This window comes from Felis catus, chromosome B1 (assembly GCF_018350175.1).
Source record: "Felis catus isolate Fca126 chromosome B1, F.catus_Fca126_mat1.0, whole genome shotgun sequence".
NCBI lineage: Eukaryota > Metazoa > Chordata > Mammalia > Carnivora > Felidae > Felis > Felis catus.
Genome location: NC_058371.1, coordinates 154,764,397 through 154,784,923, shown reverse-complemented (window position 1 = coordinate 154,784,923; position 20,527 = coordinate 154,764,397). Strand labels below are relative to the sequence as shown.

General features: G+C 33.9%; 1 protein-coding gene across 29 annotated transcripts in view; it reads left to right on the top strand.

The window, feature by feature from the left end:
• Positions 1 to 20,527, top strand: part of ADGRL3 (adhesion G protein-coupled receptor L3) — an 823,449-nt gene that overhangs the window by 763,665 nt on the left and 39,257 nt on the right. For 17 of the 29 annotated variants that reach the window (XM_045056306.1, XM_045056290.1, XM_045056305.1 and 14 more), the window contains 3 exons: positions 6,268 to 6,294; positions 8,859 to 9,027; positions 19,766 to 19,891. In XM_045056306.1, coding sequence (XP_044912241.1) covers positions 6,268 to 6,294; positions 8,859 to 9,027; positions 19,766 to 19,891 — 322 coding nt within the window. The remainder of the gene's footprint in view (positions 1 to 6,267; positions 6,295 to 8,858; positions 9,028 to 19,765; positions 19,892 to 20,527) is intronic. The other 12 variants (XM_045056308.1, XM_045056303.1, XM_045056309.1 and 9 more) reach the window with 1 other exon arrangement.

The window sequence follows — 20,527 nt, the reverse complement described above, 5'->3', positions numbered from 1 at the left end:
TTTTTGCTAATTGAAAAAATCTGAACAGGATATTCGTTTTATGGGGAAAAAAAAGGTGAAAAGCAAAACTAGCGCTCAGTGTTTGTTATGCAGCGAGCTGTTATAGAAGCAGTGCACATCCTGAGCAACAAGAGCGGTGCTGCCAAGCTCCTTCCCTGGGAACTACACTCAGCATCTCAGCATCAAGTCACCATAGCTTTGAATTGTATCTGTGAGCATCTGTGCTTTGTCTCAGTTTATGTTGCGCATCTGTTAGCAAGATGTGTTGTAAGGGATCAGAAAAACCTAAGAGAGAGACACGTGACTAAGTCAGTCAGAAGAGCATGCAACTCTTGATCTCGGGATGGTGAATTCAAGCCCCACACGGGATGTAGATATTGCTTAAAAAAATAAGTAAACTTTAGGGAAAAAAAGACAAGTCCAAGAGAGATTACTTTTGGGGTGTAGAAACACTCAAAAAATTTACATATAAATTAATGTAACTCCTTCATTGCTTTAGACCATCTGAGTTTATGACAGGTTTCATAGGATAGTGGGAAAAACTACCTATACTATCTTCTATACATTAAAATTAATACATTATCATAGGGCGATATTATTTGCTCTCAGCATAAGATTCCAAAATTTGGTATCTTATTTGCATGAATCATAAATGACCATAAATGACCAAGTCATTTTTTATAAACCTGGTAGATGGAGACACTGAATTGTAATAAAATTGTAGCTATGTACAATATATGCTCATTATTCATTCTCGTAATTGATATCCTTAATTTCTTTCATATATAAATTAATTCTTTAACCATATTATATTGGGTTGTAAAAATTTGCATAACATTGAGTTGTAAAGATAATATAATTAAAGTTTTATCAGTCATTGATTTAATATTTATTGATCCTGATTTATTATACTCAATTCTGCTTAATTTCAGACTTACCCAATTCATCAGCAGTGTGAAATCTGTGATTAAAAATTTAATATTGGTGTATGCTTTATTATAGGGACATTGATTCATGGGAATGAAAGTGTTCATGATATATTCTAAGCTATTTATTTTATTTATTTGGTTCATTTCATTCTCCTCTTAATAAATTTTGTATGAACAAAATGTAGCAATATAGCTTTTAATAGTAATACTGTCATTGCAATAAAATCCATAGTTGAAATACAATCATCTTCTCTGCCGTTGATAATTTCTACATTGATGTTATATGACTTTCATATTTTTCTAAGAATTTTTAATGTCTTTAATACTTAGTGATTTAAACATATGACCATAATGAAACATTTTTCATATCTTACTCAGAAATGTTGAATTATATTCTAAATGACTTTTCTTTAATTTTCCTGTAGTGGTTAAGAGAGAGAAATGAATATAATTCTCGGATAGTATAGTCCTGATATATAAAATACATTTGAAAGAAATATAAAACAGTCACAATTTTGTCCTGTTACTAATTGGTTAAGCATTTTTAACAGAGTGAGGTAGAAACATGAAATATTTAGATTTTGCTCTGATCACTACTCTCTGAGTCATGCTATCTTAAATATTCCTTAACCACTGGGTAGCAGATCTCTAAATGCTGTCTTAGATGTGGCTACTTGACCAGGCTATTCTGGTGTTTAAATGTCTGATCAATTTAAAACTCGAAAAATATATCCCATTTAAAACATTCCCATTGTCTGCTAAGATTTGTTGCTGGGGAATTAGTACAAGTAAAGGTGTTACTTTCCTTTTTCTTTCCACTGCTTCCTGTAGTCTGTGAACATTATAGTCCTAAAAGACCCTGTCTCTATGATTCCAGTTGTAAAGACTGGGGAACCCCGGATTGGTAGTTTGGCAAACCAGTGTCTCAAAGATTACTTCTACCTGAAGTCCATTAGTGTGGGTTGTTGCCAGATCCTTTTAGAATGTGGGTAACTGAATCCTTCTTAGTCCTCAGTTGGGAACTGATTAAAGAACAGTAGAAAACCTGCTTATCATACAGACACAGAAGTATTTGTTAGCTTTTTATTTTTTCTTCAATGAAGAATGAAGAATACACTTTATATAAGATACATATTTATATAAGAAATTCACTGACAATACCTTTCTCATTGCTATGGTAACCTAAACCAAATTCAAGGGGAAATGTCTTTATTCCTTTGATACAATTAGTTTCACACCAGAGAAAGTAAATTTAGCTGCATACTGAATGTGGAAATATTGGGATACTAATCAGGATATCTATCTACACTTTGATAGCTCTCTTTCTCACTATTAAACATACAGCTCAATTACCAACAACAATTAGCAAACTACTCAATTCCAGAGGATCCCAGAATGCATTCATCTTTTTTTTTATGTTTATTTATTTGGGGAGAGAGGGTGTGAGCAAGGAAGGGACAAAGAGAGAGGTGGGGGACAGGATCTGAAGCAGGCTCCATGCTGACAACAGAGAGCCCTGTGTGGGGCTCTAACTCAAGAACTGTGAGATCATGAGCTGAGTCGAAGTTGGCCGCTTAACCAACTGAGTCACCCAAGCAACCCAGAATGCATTCATCCTGATAGGATGAGTGGGATGAATGTGGATGCTATCTACAATTCTGCCTAAGCCATTCATTTTCCTTTACCTGCTGTGACTTAATTAATGATCAGATCTTTTGGCATGGGGATTAAATTCTCAAATACACCTCCCATCACTCCATCTTCCTTCACACCAAACATTACCCATCCCACTACTTAAAACAACAACAACAAAAATTCTATATGTAAATATAATAGAAGGGAAAGTTCTAAATTATTTAACTAATCTATCTTCCTTATATCTTGAATTTTAGATATTTCCTTCAAAAAATATCTCCCAAAACAACGTTCTCTTTTGAACTCTTAAAATTGTGAAAAAATATCCTACAATTAACTTGACTCATTCACATTATTTCTATCCTTTCATTATCTGCCTATACTGATATTCTGTATTATGAATCTTAATATCACAGTATTAGTATGTTTCAGTTAATATTTTGGCTAAGAAATCAGTTTTCCTGAAGATGTATTCTGAGTTGTTTCCATGGGGCTAGATTTTAATAGCCCTTTTGTGGGCTTTGAAATTGTTATAGAATACATAAATATATGCATAATTATTGTCAATCTGTGCAAAGACCCATAAAAATTTGATTCTGATATTGATTCTAATGATCACAGTTTAAGATAATTTTATGACATTAATATTTAAAGCTTTTAATTTTAGATGTTAGTTGAATAAAATAATAAACTAAAATGTTTGGCAAAAAAATATATTTGCTAAAGAAAAGAGGGTTTCTTTTTGTTTCTTAAAAATTGTATGTACAAGACATTTTACTTCATTTTCAGAAAGTCACCACTTAGAAATTATAAGGTAACCTGAAAATTCCTGTTAACATCTGCCAAGAGCATGTTAGGCCTTTGTGTCCATATTTTTATAAAATCTTAAGATAACTGCACTGAAATTGTTTTCGTCATACAGCAAGGAATGAGACTTTATTTCAATAGACTTTCATTGGTAAATCAGAATGAAAATTATTGAGCTTTAGAGACTAGTTTTGTAGATAAATAAAAAGATGAATCAATAGCATACAGTTTTGCCACCATAAATGGTGGCAACATTATGATCAATTTAACTTGAATTTAGTAGAAAGACATTATTAAACTAGATCCTCTAAGCCAACAGAATATCTGACAAAATGATGGAAAGCGCTGATATATTTTAGGTAATCCTCAGTGTTCTTTAGATTTTGAATTATTGTATATTATTTATTATATTCTAGAAATAATGAATGGTTCTTTGTGAGCATGGATTTCATATTCAATATGAACTGGTAATTCTTATAGCTAAAATATACAAATTAAATGCTTTATCAGTTATTGCACAGGCTAAGCCCCAGTTAAAAGAATACTCTAAAATATAGTGGCCTAAATTTGTTGTTTAAAAGTGGTCTAAATCTAATACGCCAGCTCCACATCAGTAAACAGCTTCCATTTCTGAATCTGAGGCTCTCCTGTCATTTTCTCCTAGCAAAGGTCGGGGGGGGGGGGAGGAAAAAATAGTCAAGGGAAGCCCGACTGCAATCCTTTAATTGGCAAGACCCAGAAATGCCACAATTCGCTTCTGTTCGCCTCCCAGTGGACACTACTTAAATGCATGGCTGTAGCTAACTGTAAGTGAAGCTGGGATTACAATCTGGGTTATTGAGTGGAACAACTGGTGCTTTCCCACAATTGCCAACAAAAACTGCTGAATTGTACCCTGTTTTGATATTTCCCATTAATGGGAAAACATCTCACTCCAGCGATTACAGTGCAAGTTTTGTATTTTATTTTTTGAAACGTTTAGATAGCTCAGTACAATTTCATACAGTGTATTTGCATATATTCCTATATGCCAGCCTCTGAAATTTTCTTTACTTGACGTTCCACTATACAGATGAAGGTAGAAATAGTTATTCCAATCATAACCTTGGAATTACAGGTGGAATATATGGATGCAGTGGGAATGCATATAATGGGATAAGTCTCATAGTATTATGTTCTATAACATTTCAATATTAACCTAAGTACAAGATTTTCTTTGTAGGAACAGTTTACAACTATTAAAAACAATCAATTCTAAGAAATTCTTCACTCTTTACCTTTCACATATCCATGGCATTATTTAAATATCACTTGGAATTCCATTTTCTGGCTTAAAACCTTCTTTGAATGTCTTAGTCCAGCAATGTCCAATAGAAATTTCTGTGAACACAGAAATGTTCTAAAACTGCACTGTTCAATATGGCAGCTACTGAAGCTTTTGAGTGCTTATAATCTGACTAGTGTGACTAAGGAATTGAATTTTAAGCTTTATTTCATTTTAAAGAATTTAAATTTAAATAAACCCATGTGGCCAGTAGTCACCATATTAGACCGCACAGTTAGTCATTCCCTGCTCCATTTACAAACTTATTTCCGCCGCATCTATTTTACTGCATAATATTGCTCCTGAAATGTCCTCAAGTGAATTTGACTACTCAACGTCTATTATTTGGTGTTTTATTCTTTGGGTGAGAGATTCTGTATTTTCAGTGTGACTTTACTCGAGCTTTAAATAGTCTAATGGTAACAATATATTTACTGTACACAATACATACCAGGCACCATTCTGAGAACTTTATATATAATATATAATTCCATAATTACAAGAAACCTATGTATGATTATTACCATTTCATAGATATATAAACTGACACAACCACAGGTTAGTTAATTTTTGCCTGAGATCAAATAACTGGTTAAGTGGCTGATCTAGGATTAATTTCCAAACAAACTGGCTTTAAATCCCAGGATCTTACTCCATTCTTTATTCTGTCATCATTTTGGAGAAGCGAGGTTTCCCATCAGTTGTTCTCTTTAATCAAAAATGGATCACAGTTGGGGCCCAAGGGCTTTATTTGTGTATGCGTAATACTGGAAACGATTGCCCCTAGCATGAGAAAAGAGCAAGAGTTTCTCTTTTCTATTCTGTCACAATTCACTGAACAGACTGTTTACAAAAGGATGATCTGAAATGTTCCCTAACTTAATCTTTACTAATTTGGCACTGGGATCTTACTTTATCAGAATGATACAAAACAAATTAGTTAACATAAGTGATCATGAATGGGTGCTGTATGTTTGCTCCTATTACTAGAAAAAAAATATTCAGATTTTTTTCTTAATACACTAACAGAAAGAATATTAAAGTGGTCAGGATTGATTATTTTCAAAGGGCTATAGTGTTCAGTTTTATCTCAGATCAGTCATCTGCAAGTTAAAATTACTTAGAGATGTACTGTCCATAATTAAGTAATCTTACCTACTAATATTACAGAATAAGGATACCTTTAGGTGACAAGGAGTCTGTCATTCTAAGTATGCCCCCAAGCCTTTTCCAGATTGCTCATAAGATTTCTCATTCTCTAGAGAAATGCGATCTCTAAGAAATAAATGTCTATGTCAAGTCACAAGTAATATGAGCACATGATGAAAAAATGGAATTTTTTAGTCTCATAAGGGCTATTGCAGTATTGTAAAATTGATTTTATTCCTTGTTATGTAAGTTCTCATGGTCATTTTAGGATTTACCTTCTGGATGCAGAGGGAAGGCTATGATGCCTTGTAGGGAGGTGGGGTACAGAGGCCTTTGGGGACCAGGAGAATATTTTTCATATGAAATCTTTGTCATAAAATGCTAATGTTGGTGTTCTTGTCTTTATGTCTATGCATTCTTTAGCTATGAGGATAACAGACCCTTCATCAAGTAAGAATGACCTGAATGGCTGATAAATTCCATTTATCAGTGTGGTCCCATGAACCAGCTGTCAGATCAGTACTGAAAAATCATTAGAGCTTCTGTCATTCACATTGAGGCAGAAAAGCAAACTGTGCAGGAAAATAATCAGGCATACAACTTGTATGCAGAATAAATATGCTGCAGGTGTATTGCCAAAAACAAATTCTGCTTCACCTCTTTTAATTGGATATCACCTGAAATCAGTGCCACAGTAATAGCAACTTCATGTGGTACAGACTTGTTTCGCTTTTCGTAGCTTTCTCCTTTCATTGTGACGTGTTCCTCTGTGCTGCATATGTCGTCATTTCTGTTGTTTGTTTGGACATCACTCATCTAAAATTCTTTTGTGATTTAGCGGGGTACCTTCAAAATGACCTTACGAGTATGAAACTACCCGATTGCATTGGTTATTACTGGATTTCTCTTTTAAATATCCAAAAAGGAAAAAAATGCCTCCTTCAAAAATTCAATTTTACATATGCAAATTTACCTCTTTTAATTTTGACACATACCATTGGATTAATGATCTAATTGTTTATGAATATACCTTTTAAATTTCTGACACAAGCTACAAGTCTGTACTAATCTGATAAGAGTAAACATAAATGTTGATATTTGGGCTCTTTTCTTTTGTACATTTTAAAATTACGTGTCCTGCCACAATAAACTTGATTGGCAACCAAGGAGTGACCTTACTGTAGACTTTCAGTTTGTTCTTCTGGTGAAGAGTCCTTTGTTTTCATTTTCTCCAATGACATTTCACTTACTTCTTCATGCTCTTGCTTATTTTTTTCTTTAGAAATTGGGCTCATTGCAGTTTTTTATTATTAACTCTTGGGCCCATCATGTGTTTACAAGTAGATACTAGCTAACTTGAGGATTTTATCCTATACTTGTATTTCTAAATTTAAATAGCAATTTTGCCTTGATTTAATGGTATTCTTTCCATTTTTCCTTTTTCCAATGTCTGTAAGAAGAAGCTGAGAGCTTTACCTTGAAAGTTCCCATATTTTTAATCTAGTTATAGAATAAAATATTAATATCTAAGATGTTTTCTAATTCATATAAGCAAACATTCCACATACAATGGCAAACCTCCTGTAGGGATTCTTTATTCAATAATGTTAATGTTTTAAATTGAACATGTTAAATTTAGTGGATATTTAAATATGGAATATAGTAGCTGATGGTTGTTGAAGGAAAATAGTAAATATTCATGATTTATTTTAACAAGACTTTAATATTAATTGACTACTTTGGGACCATATCTTTCTTAAGATGTAGTTCTCTCTGAAAACTTTACTCAACCCAGCTTCAGATTATAGTAAATACATGTGTTTTCTTTTTAACCCCTTCATGTTGCAAAGTTTCAATCCCAATAAACATTTCTTCCTTAGACAATGCAAGTGGAGGAGTGTAGTCTGATGAAAAGAAATATTAGTTTACTCTGTTCAAATGAGGTGTGTTGGGAAAGGAAAGGGTGGTTTCATGAAGATATAGAAATCTAGACTGGTTTGGTCCTATTCTCCCATACACTTAGAGAGGAGTTGAAAAGGATTCCATTTTCACATATTGAATTCCCATCTATTGGAAAGATTCATTCTACATTGATAGTAAGTACATAACACATGGCCACGAATATATGGACTTATGTCACCCGTTGATTACTATTGCGAATGGCAGCTGGAGGAAACTAAGGGAATGGAGAGTGAGAATTGTCTTCCATTCTAGCCTACTTTGTTCATACCGCTCCATCCCATTCTCAGCTCCATCTTCTCCTTCGAATTTATAGACCCTTCAAAGAGATGAAGGTGCCCTGAGCTTTTAAGATTCTTTTCAACAAAGCTGCCAGTTGCCTGATTTTCAAAGTCTAGTCCAGCTTAACCTAGAAGACAGCAATCCAAAGGCAAAGTAGATTGCAATGCAGAGTGGAACAATTTTTCCCACCCGCTGTATCACATTTGTTTTACATAACTATAGAAACAGACAAATAGAGCTCTTAAAATTCATACATATATTCCATATACTGGCTCCTTCTAATATGAGCTCTGTTTTTGTCAGTAATACTAAAATTTTTATGGAAAAAGAGGAAATTTGGAAAAATGGGGTAAAAGCGTATCGGATGAAGCACTAATGGAGAGAGTCCAATCAAACAAATGTTATCATAACAATGAGGCCAGTGGAAACTAACATAGCTTTATAGACTTTTTCCCCCTTGCCATTCACCATAATTACATCTCCATATCATTTGCATATGTGCTGCAAATACATGAATAATTGAATAGTACAAATCTGCTTTTGCTCAAACGAATTTCTGTGTTCATAACATTTTCATTCATGTATATCTCCTCAAATTTGAAAACTTGTAGTCCCCATTAAAATCTTAAAGTACTTATACCACCTGTCTTACATTTTCTGTCAATAAAACTTACCGTAACATTTTTTTCAGTGTCAGTATTGTTGATATTATATGATTGTGTTAATTAACGACCGATCATTTGATAACCTTTAATTTTCTTTTCTCTCTACAGGTCATGGGTTATAGGTGCAATAGCTCTTCTCTGCCTGTTAGGATTGACCTGGGCCTTTGGACTCATGTATATTAATGAAAGCACAGTCATCATGGCGTATCTCTTCACCATTTTCAATTCTCTACAGGGAATGTTTATATTCATTTTCCATTGTGTCCTACAAAAGAAGGTAAGCAAAAATTCTCTGTTCAAGAATAAATGGCATATGTATCTCATGATAACAAACCAACCATAATATAAATCATTCTTGATATTTTGGCCTCTAAGAAATGAATATATTACTTTATTATATATTACGCAAAATAAATGCGTAATAGTGAATGTATTTAACTGCAAAAAAATCAAAATATTTTCTGATTTGGACAATGAATAAAAATATATTCTTGTAGGCTTGACCTTATAGCCTTTAATATTGTTATTGTCAGACGCATGGAATTTGTGTATTGGAAATAGCTTTCTGAGATGTTATGGAGCTGTGAGATGGTGTATATGGCGTAAGAAATATGTTTTTTCTGTTTTTCTTTAAAAAAGTTTGCATATACTGGCAAATATAAATGTTTAATATTTTATAATAATATTTGTTTCCTAAATGAATAATGAAGTACTAAGTAAATGCCTGTGTACTTCTTTTCTTTAAAACCTATTTTATAAAATCTATGAGTTAGATGATTAGAATGTAATATTTAATTTTTTATGTTCGTCTATTTTTGTGATTTTTCACATTTACAATGACTTAAAATATTCATTTTCAAAGTTAATTTTAGCCCCTAAATACTTTCATTGCATTTTTTAGAAATCTCAAGATTGATTTTCTCATCTTATACTTTTTAACTCTATTAAAAATGTGGTCATTATACTTCCAATCACATAGACCCCTGAGCCAAGACTGTCTGGGTCTAAATCCTAGTTTTTCTACTTAAAAGCTTATGTGACTGTGGGCAAGTTAATTAACCTTCTCATGCCCCAGTTTCTTCATGTGTAACATGAAGGTAATAAAAATAATTATGAGATATTGAGAGGTGGCTCTGAAAATGAAATGTCAAAATGTGAAAATATTTTCTAAGGAAGAAATAACACCACCTAAATTTTTTCTTTGGAAAACAACAAAAAAATAAATAAAAAGTAAATATATCAATGTCTATGAATTTTGGTTTGAGAGACTGATGGGATCTTAGACAAAACTTGAGAGGGTGTCTGCTTGTCAATATGAGTCCAGTTGTCTTCTGTTTCAGTTGTATGTGGTGGTATGTATCAAAAAATGTGTTGACATAATCATAAATAATTATAAATTATTATAATTAAAAATTATATATTATAATTATAAATTATAAATAATTATTTATATTTATAAATAACACATAAATTGTTGACATAATCATAAATAATGACATAATTATAAATAACACATAAATGTGTTGACATGATCATAAATAATGCTAGAATAGTAACGATGACTGAGACCTGTAAATGTAGCTTACAGAAAAGTAGAGGTTATTGGGGAGTGGATGGATTCTAACCTAATGGATTAGAATTAATGTAGAAAAGAGGTTGTATTAGAATGGATGATCCTCCCAAATACTTAGTATACACACCCCTAAAATTGCAGTTGCTTAATTCAGTAAATATTTATTTTTATTCTTATGGCCCAGTTGATGGTGGTCCCTCATGGAGGGATGTAGGCTGATGAAATCTCAACCAACATTAATATATGATTTCCACAGTCAGTTTGAATATTGGCATCAAGTAGGTAGTCTGAGTAAGAGGTGATCTTGTGTAAAAGGTCTGAAAGAGGCTTACTTCACCTGTACTCACCTTCCATCAGATAAGACCCTATCAATGGTACCACCTAAACTACAAGGAAGACTGGAAAATATAGTCTAGCTTTTTTACCTCAGGAAGATGAGGAATTAGGTATTGTAAACAGCTAGCAGTCTACCTACTCTTTGAGTATAAAGAGTAGGACATGTAAATGATGCATAGGAATAGAGATGGAAAAAAGGAAGTGTCCGATGAGAAGAATGAGTATAAAGATGATACGCTAAATTAAAGATAGGAGAAAATGTCTAGAAGTAGACAACAGCCAGTATTATAAAACATTTCAGAGAAGTCAGAGAGACTAAGCACTTGGGAAAAATTTCTACATTTTGATAGAAGAAGGTCATAACTGATTGTCACAAGAAATATATGTAAAAAGATGGGAGCAAAATCAGGAGATTAAGGAAAGGGTAGCATTTGTCTGTGTAAATAAGGGAATATTGAGCCTTGAGCCATCATAAGCAGTTATAACATCTTCAAATATAGTGAAACAGATTTACCTATTATTTTTATTTTATGTATTAGCTAGGAATTTGGGCTAGTAAAATTAAAAGTTTGAATGCTATATAGAAATTTTCTTTAGAGCAGAGAATACTTTTTGTACTGTATATATTAATTATTTTGATGTTGAGTATTTTTTATTGGCCAGTATCTATTAGGGTTTTCCCAATAATTATTTTTATTTCTCTCATCTTACAAATATACATACTGGTATAGGTAAGAATTGCATTTGGTATCCAGGAAGAGATATTAAACCTCAGAATCCAAAAACAAGTCTATAATTTTTAGTATATTTAACATAAGTGAAATTTTAAAAAATATATGTGATCAAACTCAATTTTGTGATTCATTAGAACAGAGTTTAACAAACAGCTCATGGGCCTAATCTGTCCAGCTGCCTTTTAATTTTTATAGCCAGTTAGCCAAGAATGGTTTTTATGTTTTTAAATGGTTACATTTAAAATTTAAAATAAGTACATAAGCAGCATCTTTAGTTGCCTCTTTGTAGACAAAGCCTGAATATTGACTATCTGGCCCTTCATGAAAAAATTTACCAATCCCTGATATAGAAGCTTTCTTTTATGCTTTATAATAACAAGTAATAAGCATATTATTCTTTCATTCATTTTTATGTTTTGAATTTTAAATTTTGATGGCATTTTTATTGGGTATCAAGAACATGACCCAACATCACAGAATATAGAAAAGGAATTGTTTACCTTTCTCCCTACAAAAACAAAAAACAAAACAAAAAACAGGTAATTTTGTTCGAAATTGCAGAAATATCTTAGGAGATTTTTCTTCTATTCCTTTATTTAAATTGACATATTAATGAGATATAAATATTGTGCAAGTTTAAGGCATACAGTGTGTTAATTTGATACACATATATTGCGAAATGAGTGGCACTATAGTGTTATCTAATACTTCCATCAACTCACAGGATTACCATTTCTATTTTGTGGTGAGAACATTTAAGATATTTCAAGTATATAATACACATTTGTTAACTATAATTATCATCCTGTACATTAGATCCACAGAACTTATTCATCTTCTAGCTGGAAGTTTGTACTCTAACCAACACCTTCCCATTTCCTCCAGCCGCAACCTTTGGTAACCACGATTCTACTCTGTTTCTATGAGTGCAGCTTTTTTAGATTCCACATATAAGTGATATCATACAATATTTGTCTTTCCCCATCTGACTTATTTCGCTTAACACGATGCCCTCAAGCTCTATCCATGTTGTCACAAATGGCAGGATTTTCTTCTTTGGTTGCTGAACAATAGTCCGTTGTTTGTATGTACCACATCATCTTTATCTATTCACCCGTTGATGAACACTTGGGTTGTTTACGTGTCTTGGCTATTGTGAATAATGCCACAATCAACATGGGAGTGTAGATATCTCTTTGAGATCCTGATTTTATTTCCTGTGGATATATACCCAGAAGTGAGATTGCTGGATCATATGCTGGTTCTGTTTTTATTTTTTTTTATTTTTTAAATATGTGAAATTTATTGTCAAATTAGTTTCCATACAACACCCAGTGCTCATCCCAACAGGTGCCCTCCTCAATACCCACCACCCACCCTCCCCTCCCTCCCACCCCCCATCAGCCCTCAGTTTGCTCTCAGTTTTTAAGAGTCTCTTATGCTTTGGCTCTCTCCCACTCTAACCTCTTTTTTTTTTTCCTTTCCCCTCCCCCATGGGTTTCTGTTAAGTTTCTCAGGATCCACCTAAGACTGAACACATATGGTATCTGTCTTTCTCTGTATGGCTTATTTCACTTAGCATCACACTCTCCAGTTCCATCCACGTTGCTACAAAGGGCCATATTTCATTCTTTCTCATTGCCACATAGTACTCCATTGTGTATATAAACCACAATTTCTTTATCCATTCATCAGTTGATGGACATTTAGGCTTTTTCCACAATTTGGCTATTGTTAAGAGTGCTGCTATAAACATTGGGGTACAAGTGCCCCTATGCATCAGTACTCCTGTATCCCTTGGGTAAATTCCTAGCAGTGCTACTGCTGGGTCATAGGGTACGTCTATTTTTAATTTTTTGAGGAACCTCCACACTGTTTTCCAGAGTGGCTGTACCAATTTGCATTCCCACCAACAGTGCAAGAGGGTTCCCGTTTCTCCACATCCTCTCCAGCATCTATAGTCTCCTGATTTGTTCATTTTGGCCACTCTGACTGGCATGAGGTGACAGCTGAGTGTGGTTTTGATTTGTATTTCCCTGATGAGGAGCGACGTTGAGCATCTTTTCATGTGCCTGTTGGCCATCTGGATGTCTTCTTTTTTTTTTTTTTAATTTTTTTTCTTTTAACTTTTTTCCAACGTTTATTTTTGAGAGAAAGGGTAGACAGAGCATGAGCGGGGGAGAGGCAGAGAGAGAGGGAAACATAGACTCTGAAGCAGGCTCCAGGCTCCTAGCTATCAGCACAGAGCCTGACGTGGGGCTCGAACCCACGAACTGTGAGATCATGACCTGAGCCAAAGTCAGACATTTAACCGACTGAGCCACCCAGGCACCCCCGGATGTCTTCTTTAGAGAAGTGTCTATTCATGTTTTCTGCCCATTTCTTCACTGGATTATTTGTTTTTCGGGTGTGGAGTTTGGTGAGCTCTTTATAGATTTTGGATACTAGCCCTTTGTCCGATATGTCATTTGCAAATATCTTTTCCCATTCCGTTGGTTGCCTTTTACTTTTGTTGATTGTTTCCTTTGCAGTGGAAAGCTTTTTATCTTCATGAGGTCCCAATAGTTCATTTTTGCTTTTAATTCCCTTGCCTTTGGGGATGTGTCAAGTAAGAAATTGCTACGACTGAGGTCAGAGAGGTCTTTTCCTGTTTTCTCCTCTAGGGTTTTGATGGTTTCCTGTCTCACATTCAGGTCCTTTATCCATTTTGAGTTTATTTTTGTGAATGGTGTGAGAAAGTGGTCTAGTTTCAACCTTCTGCATGTTGCTGTCCAGTTCTCCCAGCACCATTTGTTAAAGAGACTGTCTTTTTTCCATTGGATGTTCTTTCCTGCTTTGTCAAAGATGAGTTGGCCATACGTTTGTGGGTCTAGTTCTGGGGTTTCTATTCTATTCCATTGGTCTTTGTGTCTATTTTTGTGCAATATCATGCTGTCTTGATGATGACAGCTTTGTAGTAGAGGCTAAAGTCTGGGATTGTGATGCCTCCTGCTTTGGTCTATTTCTTCAGAATTACTTGGGTTATTCGGGGCCTTTTGTGGTTCCATATGAATTTTAGGATTGCTTGTTCTAGCTTCAAGAAGAATGCTGGTGCAATTTTGATTGGGATTGCATTGAATGTGTAAGATAGCTTTGGGTAGTATTGACATTTTGACAATATTTATTCTTCCAATCCATGAGCACAGAATGTTTTTCCATTTCTTTATATCTTCTTCAATTTCCTTCATATGCTTTCTATAGTTTTCAGCATACAGATCTTTTACATCTTTGGTTAGATTTATTCCTAGGTATTTTATGCTTCTGGATGCAATTGTGAATGGGATCAGTTTCTTTATTTGTCTTTCTGTTGCTTCGTTATTAGTGTATAAGAATGCAACTGATTTCTGTACATTGACTTTGTATCCTGCAACTTTGCTGAATTCATGTATCCGTTCTAGCAGACTTTTGGTGGAGTCTGTCGGATTTTCCATGTATAATACCATGTCATCTGCAAAAAGTGAAAGCTTAACTTCATCTTTGCCAATTTTGATGCCTTTGATTTCCTTTTGTTGTCTGATTGCTGATGCTAGAACTTCCAACACTATGTTAAACAACAGCGGTGAGAATGGACATCCCTATCGTGTTCCTGATCTCAGGGAAAAAGCTCTCAGTTTTTCCCCATTGAGGATGATGTTAGCTGTGGGCTTTTCATAAATGGCTTTTATGATGTTTAAGTATGTTCCTTCTATCCCAACTTTCTCGAGGGTTTCTATTAAGAAAGGATGCTGAATTTTGTCGAATGCTTTTTCTGCATCGATTGCTGGTTCTGTTTTTAATTTTATAAGGAAACTCCATACTGTTTCCCATAATGGCTGTACCAATTTACAATCCCACCAACAGTGTACAGGGACTCTCTTCTGTCCACATCCTCACCAATACTTACTATATCTTGTCTTCTTTTCTTTTTCTCTTGTCCTCTTGATGATAGCCATTCTAACAGGTGTGAAGTGATATCTCATTGTGGTTTTGATTTGCATTTCCTTGAGCAGTGCTGTTGAGCATCTTTTCATGTGGGTCATTTGTATGTCTTCTTAAGAAAAATGTCTATTCATTTACTCTCTTCATTTTTTTAAATGTTTTATATTTATTGAGAGAGAGAGAGAGAGCAGGGGGGATTCAGAGAGAGAGGGAGAATCCCACGCAGGCTCTGCCCTGTCAGTGTGGAGACCAATGTAGTGCTCGATCTCACCGTGAAAGGATCACCTGAGCTGAAATCAAGAGTCAAGGTTTAACTGACTGAGCCACCCAAGTGCTCCTCTTATGTTCATTTTTAATTAGATTGTTTGGTGTTTTGCTATTGTGTGTTAAAAGTTCTTGATATATTTTGGATTTGAACCCCTTAGAGAAATAGGATTTGCAAATATTTTCCTCTTTTCTGTAGAGTGCCCTTTCATTTTGTTGATTTTTTTTTTTTTTTGCTATGTAGAAGCTTTTTAGTTTGATGTAGTCCCACTTATTTTTGCTCCGTTGCTTTTTCTTTTGATGTCATGTCCAAGAAATCATTGCCAGCACCAATTCCAGGAACTTTTCTATTTTCTTTTAGGAATTTTATGGTTACAGGTCATATGTTTAAGTCCTTAATTTACTTTGAGTTAAATTTTGTGAGTGGTGTAAGATAGGGCCCAGTTTCATTCTTCTGCATGTTTAGTTTTCCCTAAACTATATATTGGAGAGTTTGTCTTTTTCCTCACCAAATATTCTTGGCTTCATTGTAAAATATTAGTTGACAGTAAATGGAAGCATTTATTTTAGGGCTAATTCTGGTCTCTTGGCTTATACCAACACCATACTGCATTGATTACTGTAGCTTTGTAATATAGTTTGAAGGCAAGACGTGTGATGCCTCCAGCTATGTTCTTTCTCAGAATTACTTTCTGTGTGTGTGAGTGTGTGTGAGTGTGTGTGTGTGTGTGTGTGTGTGTGTGTGTGTGTGTGGTTCTGTACACATTTTAGAATTGTTTTTATCTGTATCTGTGAAAAAAAACATTGGAATTTGGAGAGATTGCATTGAATCTATAGAGATCTTTGGGCAGTATGGACATTTTAACAATCTTAATTCTCTTAAGAAGTTTCTCTTAAGCCATTTGATTGAATTCAATAATATATCCATACTGATATAGTTGTCATATGCTTTGATTAGAGAAATATGAAATATTCCATTTTTGAAATATTTTGGCTTATATGGTTATGTGTTGATTGATTCAACTCATTAACAAAAATCAAACTTTGAGTTATCAGTCCTATTCTGAGTGTGGATTGCATGATATTACTGATACCAGTAATACTGGAGACATTAAAGTTGTTACTTTTTCTTTTGTTATACACTCAATTATGTGATAAATCTCAGAGGGTATCATATTACATTATTTCTGATCTGAGAGTGTATTGGTAAGATATAGTTTCTTTCCCATCTTCTTTATCCTAGAACAATATTAGTAAAATAAGATATTGATTGGAATAAGAGGAATATCATGTGAATTAGTGGATTAGAATATGGATATGATCGAACAATCAAATAATTTTTATTTTAATCCAAAGGAAAATCTGTCATAGAAACAGCCCATGTTATTTTATTTTTTCTCTTTTTAAAACACATGCTTAGTGTTTCAAATCTAATAGCAGAAAAATAAAGTCAAGTCAGTAAAGATTCAGTAAGTATTATACCTGAATATGGAACTTGACATCACTAGATATCTTGATTTGCTGGTTATTTATATAATCAGTTCAGAACATATAGCCTTTGTTGAAAAATATAAATAGTTCATGATGAATTCCTACGGCTTATACACTATTGCTGCCTTTGTACCAGGAAAGGGAGTGGTTCCTTTCTCTCTTTCTTTCTCTATCTCTATCTCCTAAAATATTTGTTTAGATTTAAATCACTTCATTAAAAACACTTTCTTTTCTAAAAAGAAAAATATACTTGTTGAGTACTTTAGGAAAAACAAAGTGGGATGTAGGTTCAAAATTAGGTTCTTGGAGAACCTATGATCAAAATTTAGGTTCTTGGAGATACTTTATTAACTCAGGACTAATATTAAACTATAATTGATAGTGCTTACCTTTGGGTGGAGATTATTTTAAGTTTCTCAAATTCTAACTAAAGCATCTGCCCTTATTTTTTCTAGATACAGAGAAAGGGATAATTTAATAGATTACTTTAATAATAATGTTAATATACTAATATTAGAAATGTGGCCTCTTAGAAGGAACTTTCTGATCATAAAGCACCTATGAGAAGTGGATTTTTTCACATAAGGCACATATTGCTTAATCTTTTCAGTCTTTCAGTTTATTTTCATTGCTTAACTTTTTCAGTGCTCTTATCTGTTCAATGTAGGTAATAATTATTCCCCAGAGTCATTTTGAGGGTGGGACCTAGCACAATTTCTAGTAAATAGCAATTAAAAATCAGAAGCTTATTGGGGCACCTGGGTGCTTCAACTCTTGATTTCAGCTCAGATCATGATCCCATGGACATGGGATCAAGCCCCATGTGTGATTCTGCACTAAGTGTGGAGCCTGCTTAAGATTCTCTCTTCTCTCTCTCTCTCTCTCTCTCTCTCTCTCTCTCTCTCTCTCTTCATACCTCCCTCTCTCTCTCTGCCCCTCTGCCCCACTGATGCACTCTCTCTCTCTCTCTCTCTGTCTCTCTCTAAAATAAAATTTTAAAAAATTTAGAAGCTTCTTCATTCCATACTCCCCAGTTCACATATATCTTGGATACACACACAAGTGGGTACAGATATTTCTTTTAAAAAGTAACAAAATATGAATTGGCTTTCAAACACTGAATAAAACGAATCATTTCTAATTAATCATAAATGTAGCATAGAAGAGATTGAAAAACATATCAATATAATTTCAAGTGTATTAAAGAATGTAATGTTGGCATCCCGGGTCAGAGAAAGTCCTCAAAGTTGCTCACACTGTTCACAACACCTGGAATGCCTTTGTCTCTCTTGTCTGTCCTTTCTTTCAACCTTGTCCAACCTGACAGATTCCAACTTGTCTTTTGAAGGTTCTCTCAAAAGTCCTCTTCTCTGAGAAGTCTTCCTTGGGGCTCCGACCTACTGTCAGCAGGCACTTCTCCTCCATGCTTTGATTCACCCGTCTCCATATTGTTGTTCTGGTCACAGAATAAACATTTAATAAATGTGAATTCTTCAAACAATTCTGAATCTATTCTATCTCTGATTCTGCTATATCTTTCATAGAAGGAGCTTTCCAATATTAAGATGTAATGTTTCAGTTTTGAATGCTAATATTAATGTATGATCCACATTCCTTTTTTTTTTTTTTTGCTTTTGCTTCTAAATAACATCCCTTAGAAAAGTGTATAACGTCGCTTTAAATAAAATTACATTGGAATATGACATTGTCATAAATTATGGAACGGATGAACTCATGTGAATTCAATAGATAAAGAGCTAAGAGTAACTATATACACAGCATTATTTCATAATGAACGCAAATTTGGAATGTAGAACCAATAAAATGTCCCAGAATGTGTTTTTAGTTGATGAACACAGAGTAAGGGAGTATTTTTGTTGTAGATAGTGGAAGGATGATTTAGGGCAGTTACTGTTTTATTTTTGTATGTCTTGTTTAATTAAATAGGCAGTAATAAAAATTTTAAACATGATAGAAGTTTTCCCAGAAACTGTTGATAGGTCTTCCTGCTGGAAAACATCCACTAAAAAATGTTTATCTCCTGTTTTTCCTATGATTTTATACTACAAGCAGGATTAAGAATTTAATAAAGAAGAGCAAACTGTAATTATTCAGGAGAACTATTATGAGGGCATAAATTTAAATTATTTTGAATTTTATATTCTAAAGTTTATAAATTTGACCTCTTTTAAGAGAAATGAAAGAAACAAGGAAATTCCTTTCTCCTGTGTTTAGGCATTCCTTTCCTCTCTCCCTCTGTCCCTCCCCTCTTCTCTCTGTAGTTTTTTCATTCAGTTTCTCTTTAAAGAACAATTGCACCAATAGGCTACTTCAAATCAAATTTATGAAGCTAAAAATAGGGTCGTAAAAAGTCTTACATTTTTATTCTTCGAACTAAGAGGTAGTATCATTATGGCATGATTGGGCATGTGCGTGTGCATGAGTGCATGTTTTAAAAGGCTCCAGTTATGCAAAATTTCAAGCTTGATGACTTGAGTATCATTTTATATTGGAAAATATATGCTGAACAGACTTTCTTGTATCTGAAAGGGCAAGGAAATAATTATATTAATTATCTAAAAATAAAACATACATTTTATACCACAGTTCCCAGCTGAAATGAATTACTTGCTAACAGAAGTTAATGTTTAATTGGCTAGGTACGAAAAGAGTACGGGAAATGCCTGCGGACGCATTGTTGTAGTGGCAAAAGTACAGAGAGTTCCATTGGCTCAGGGAAAACATCTGGTTCTCGAACTCCTGGACGCTACTCCACGGGCTCACAGGTAACTAGCATTTGTTAATTAAAATGAGATCTCTCTTACCTATATTCTGTTACACGTTGCTGTCCTCGATCAGAACTATCTTCTATCCCAAGTGTTTAATACATCCAGTTTGTTGTTGTTGCTGTTGTTGTTGTTTTAGTGTCTCACACAAGAACAATTATGACAAAAATTTAAGAAGCCACATTGCAATAAAATTATGAAACTTAGGGTCTCAGTTTGCATGATAATTAATGATTTTAGATTATTCCTAGTTGAATGAATATAGATGGTGAGGAAAGGAATTTGGCACTTTCCCCAAAATTCTAAGAAAGGGATATTTTATATATATGATTCTTAAGTGAATTACCTCTTTTAACCAGGAGAGTAATTCTCTATCACATACTGAAAATATGTACTTATTAAGTGGTATGTTTAGTAAAAACAGCCCTAATTCATATTGTATTTATCATGTGGTGATAAGTTGAATTCAGTTCAAAGCTGTGAAGGATACATTAACAGCAGCATTGGCTTAACTGGTCTACCTGTTGCCCTTGGCTGTCCAGCACTCCAGGTAGCAGCTGCATTGACTGTCACCTGGGAAGCTGTAAACTTTTGAGTAACCTGACTGACATTTTTCCCATGCCACAATTTGAGTCC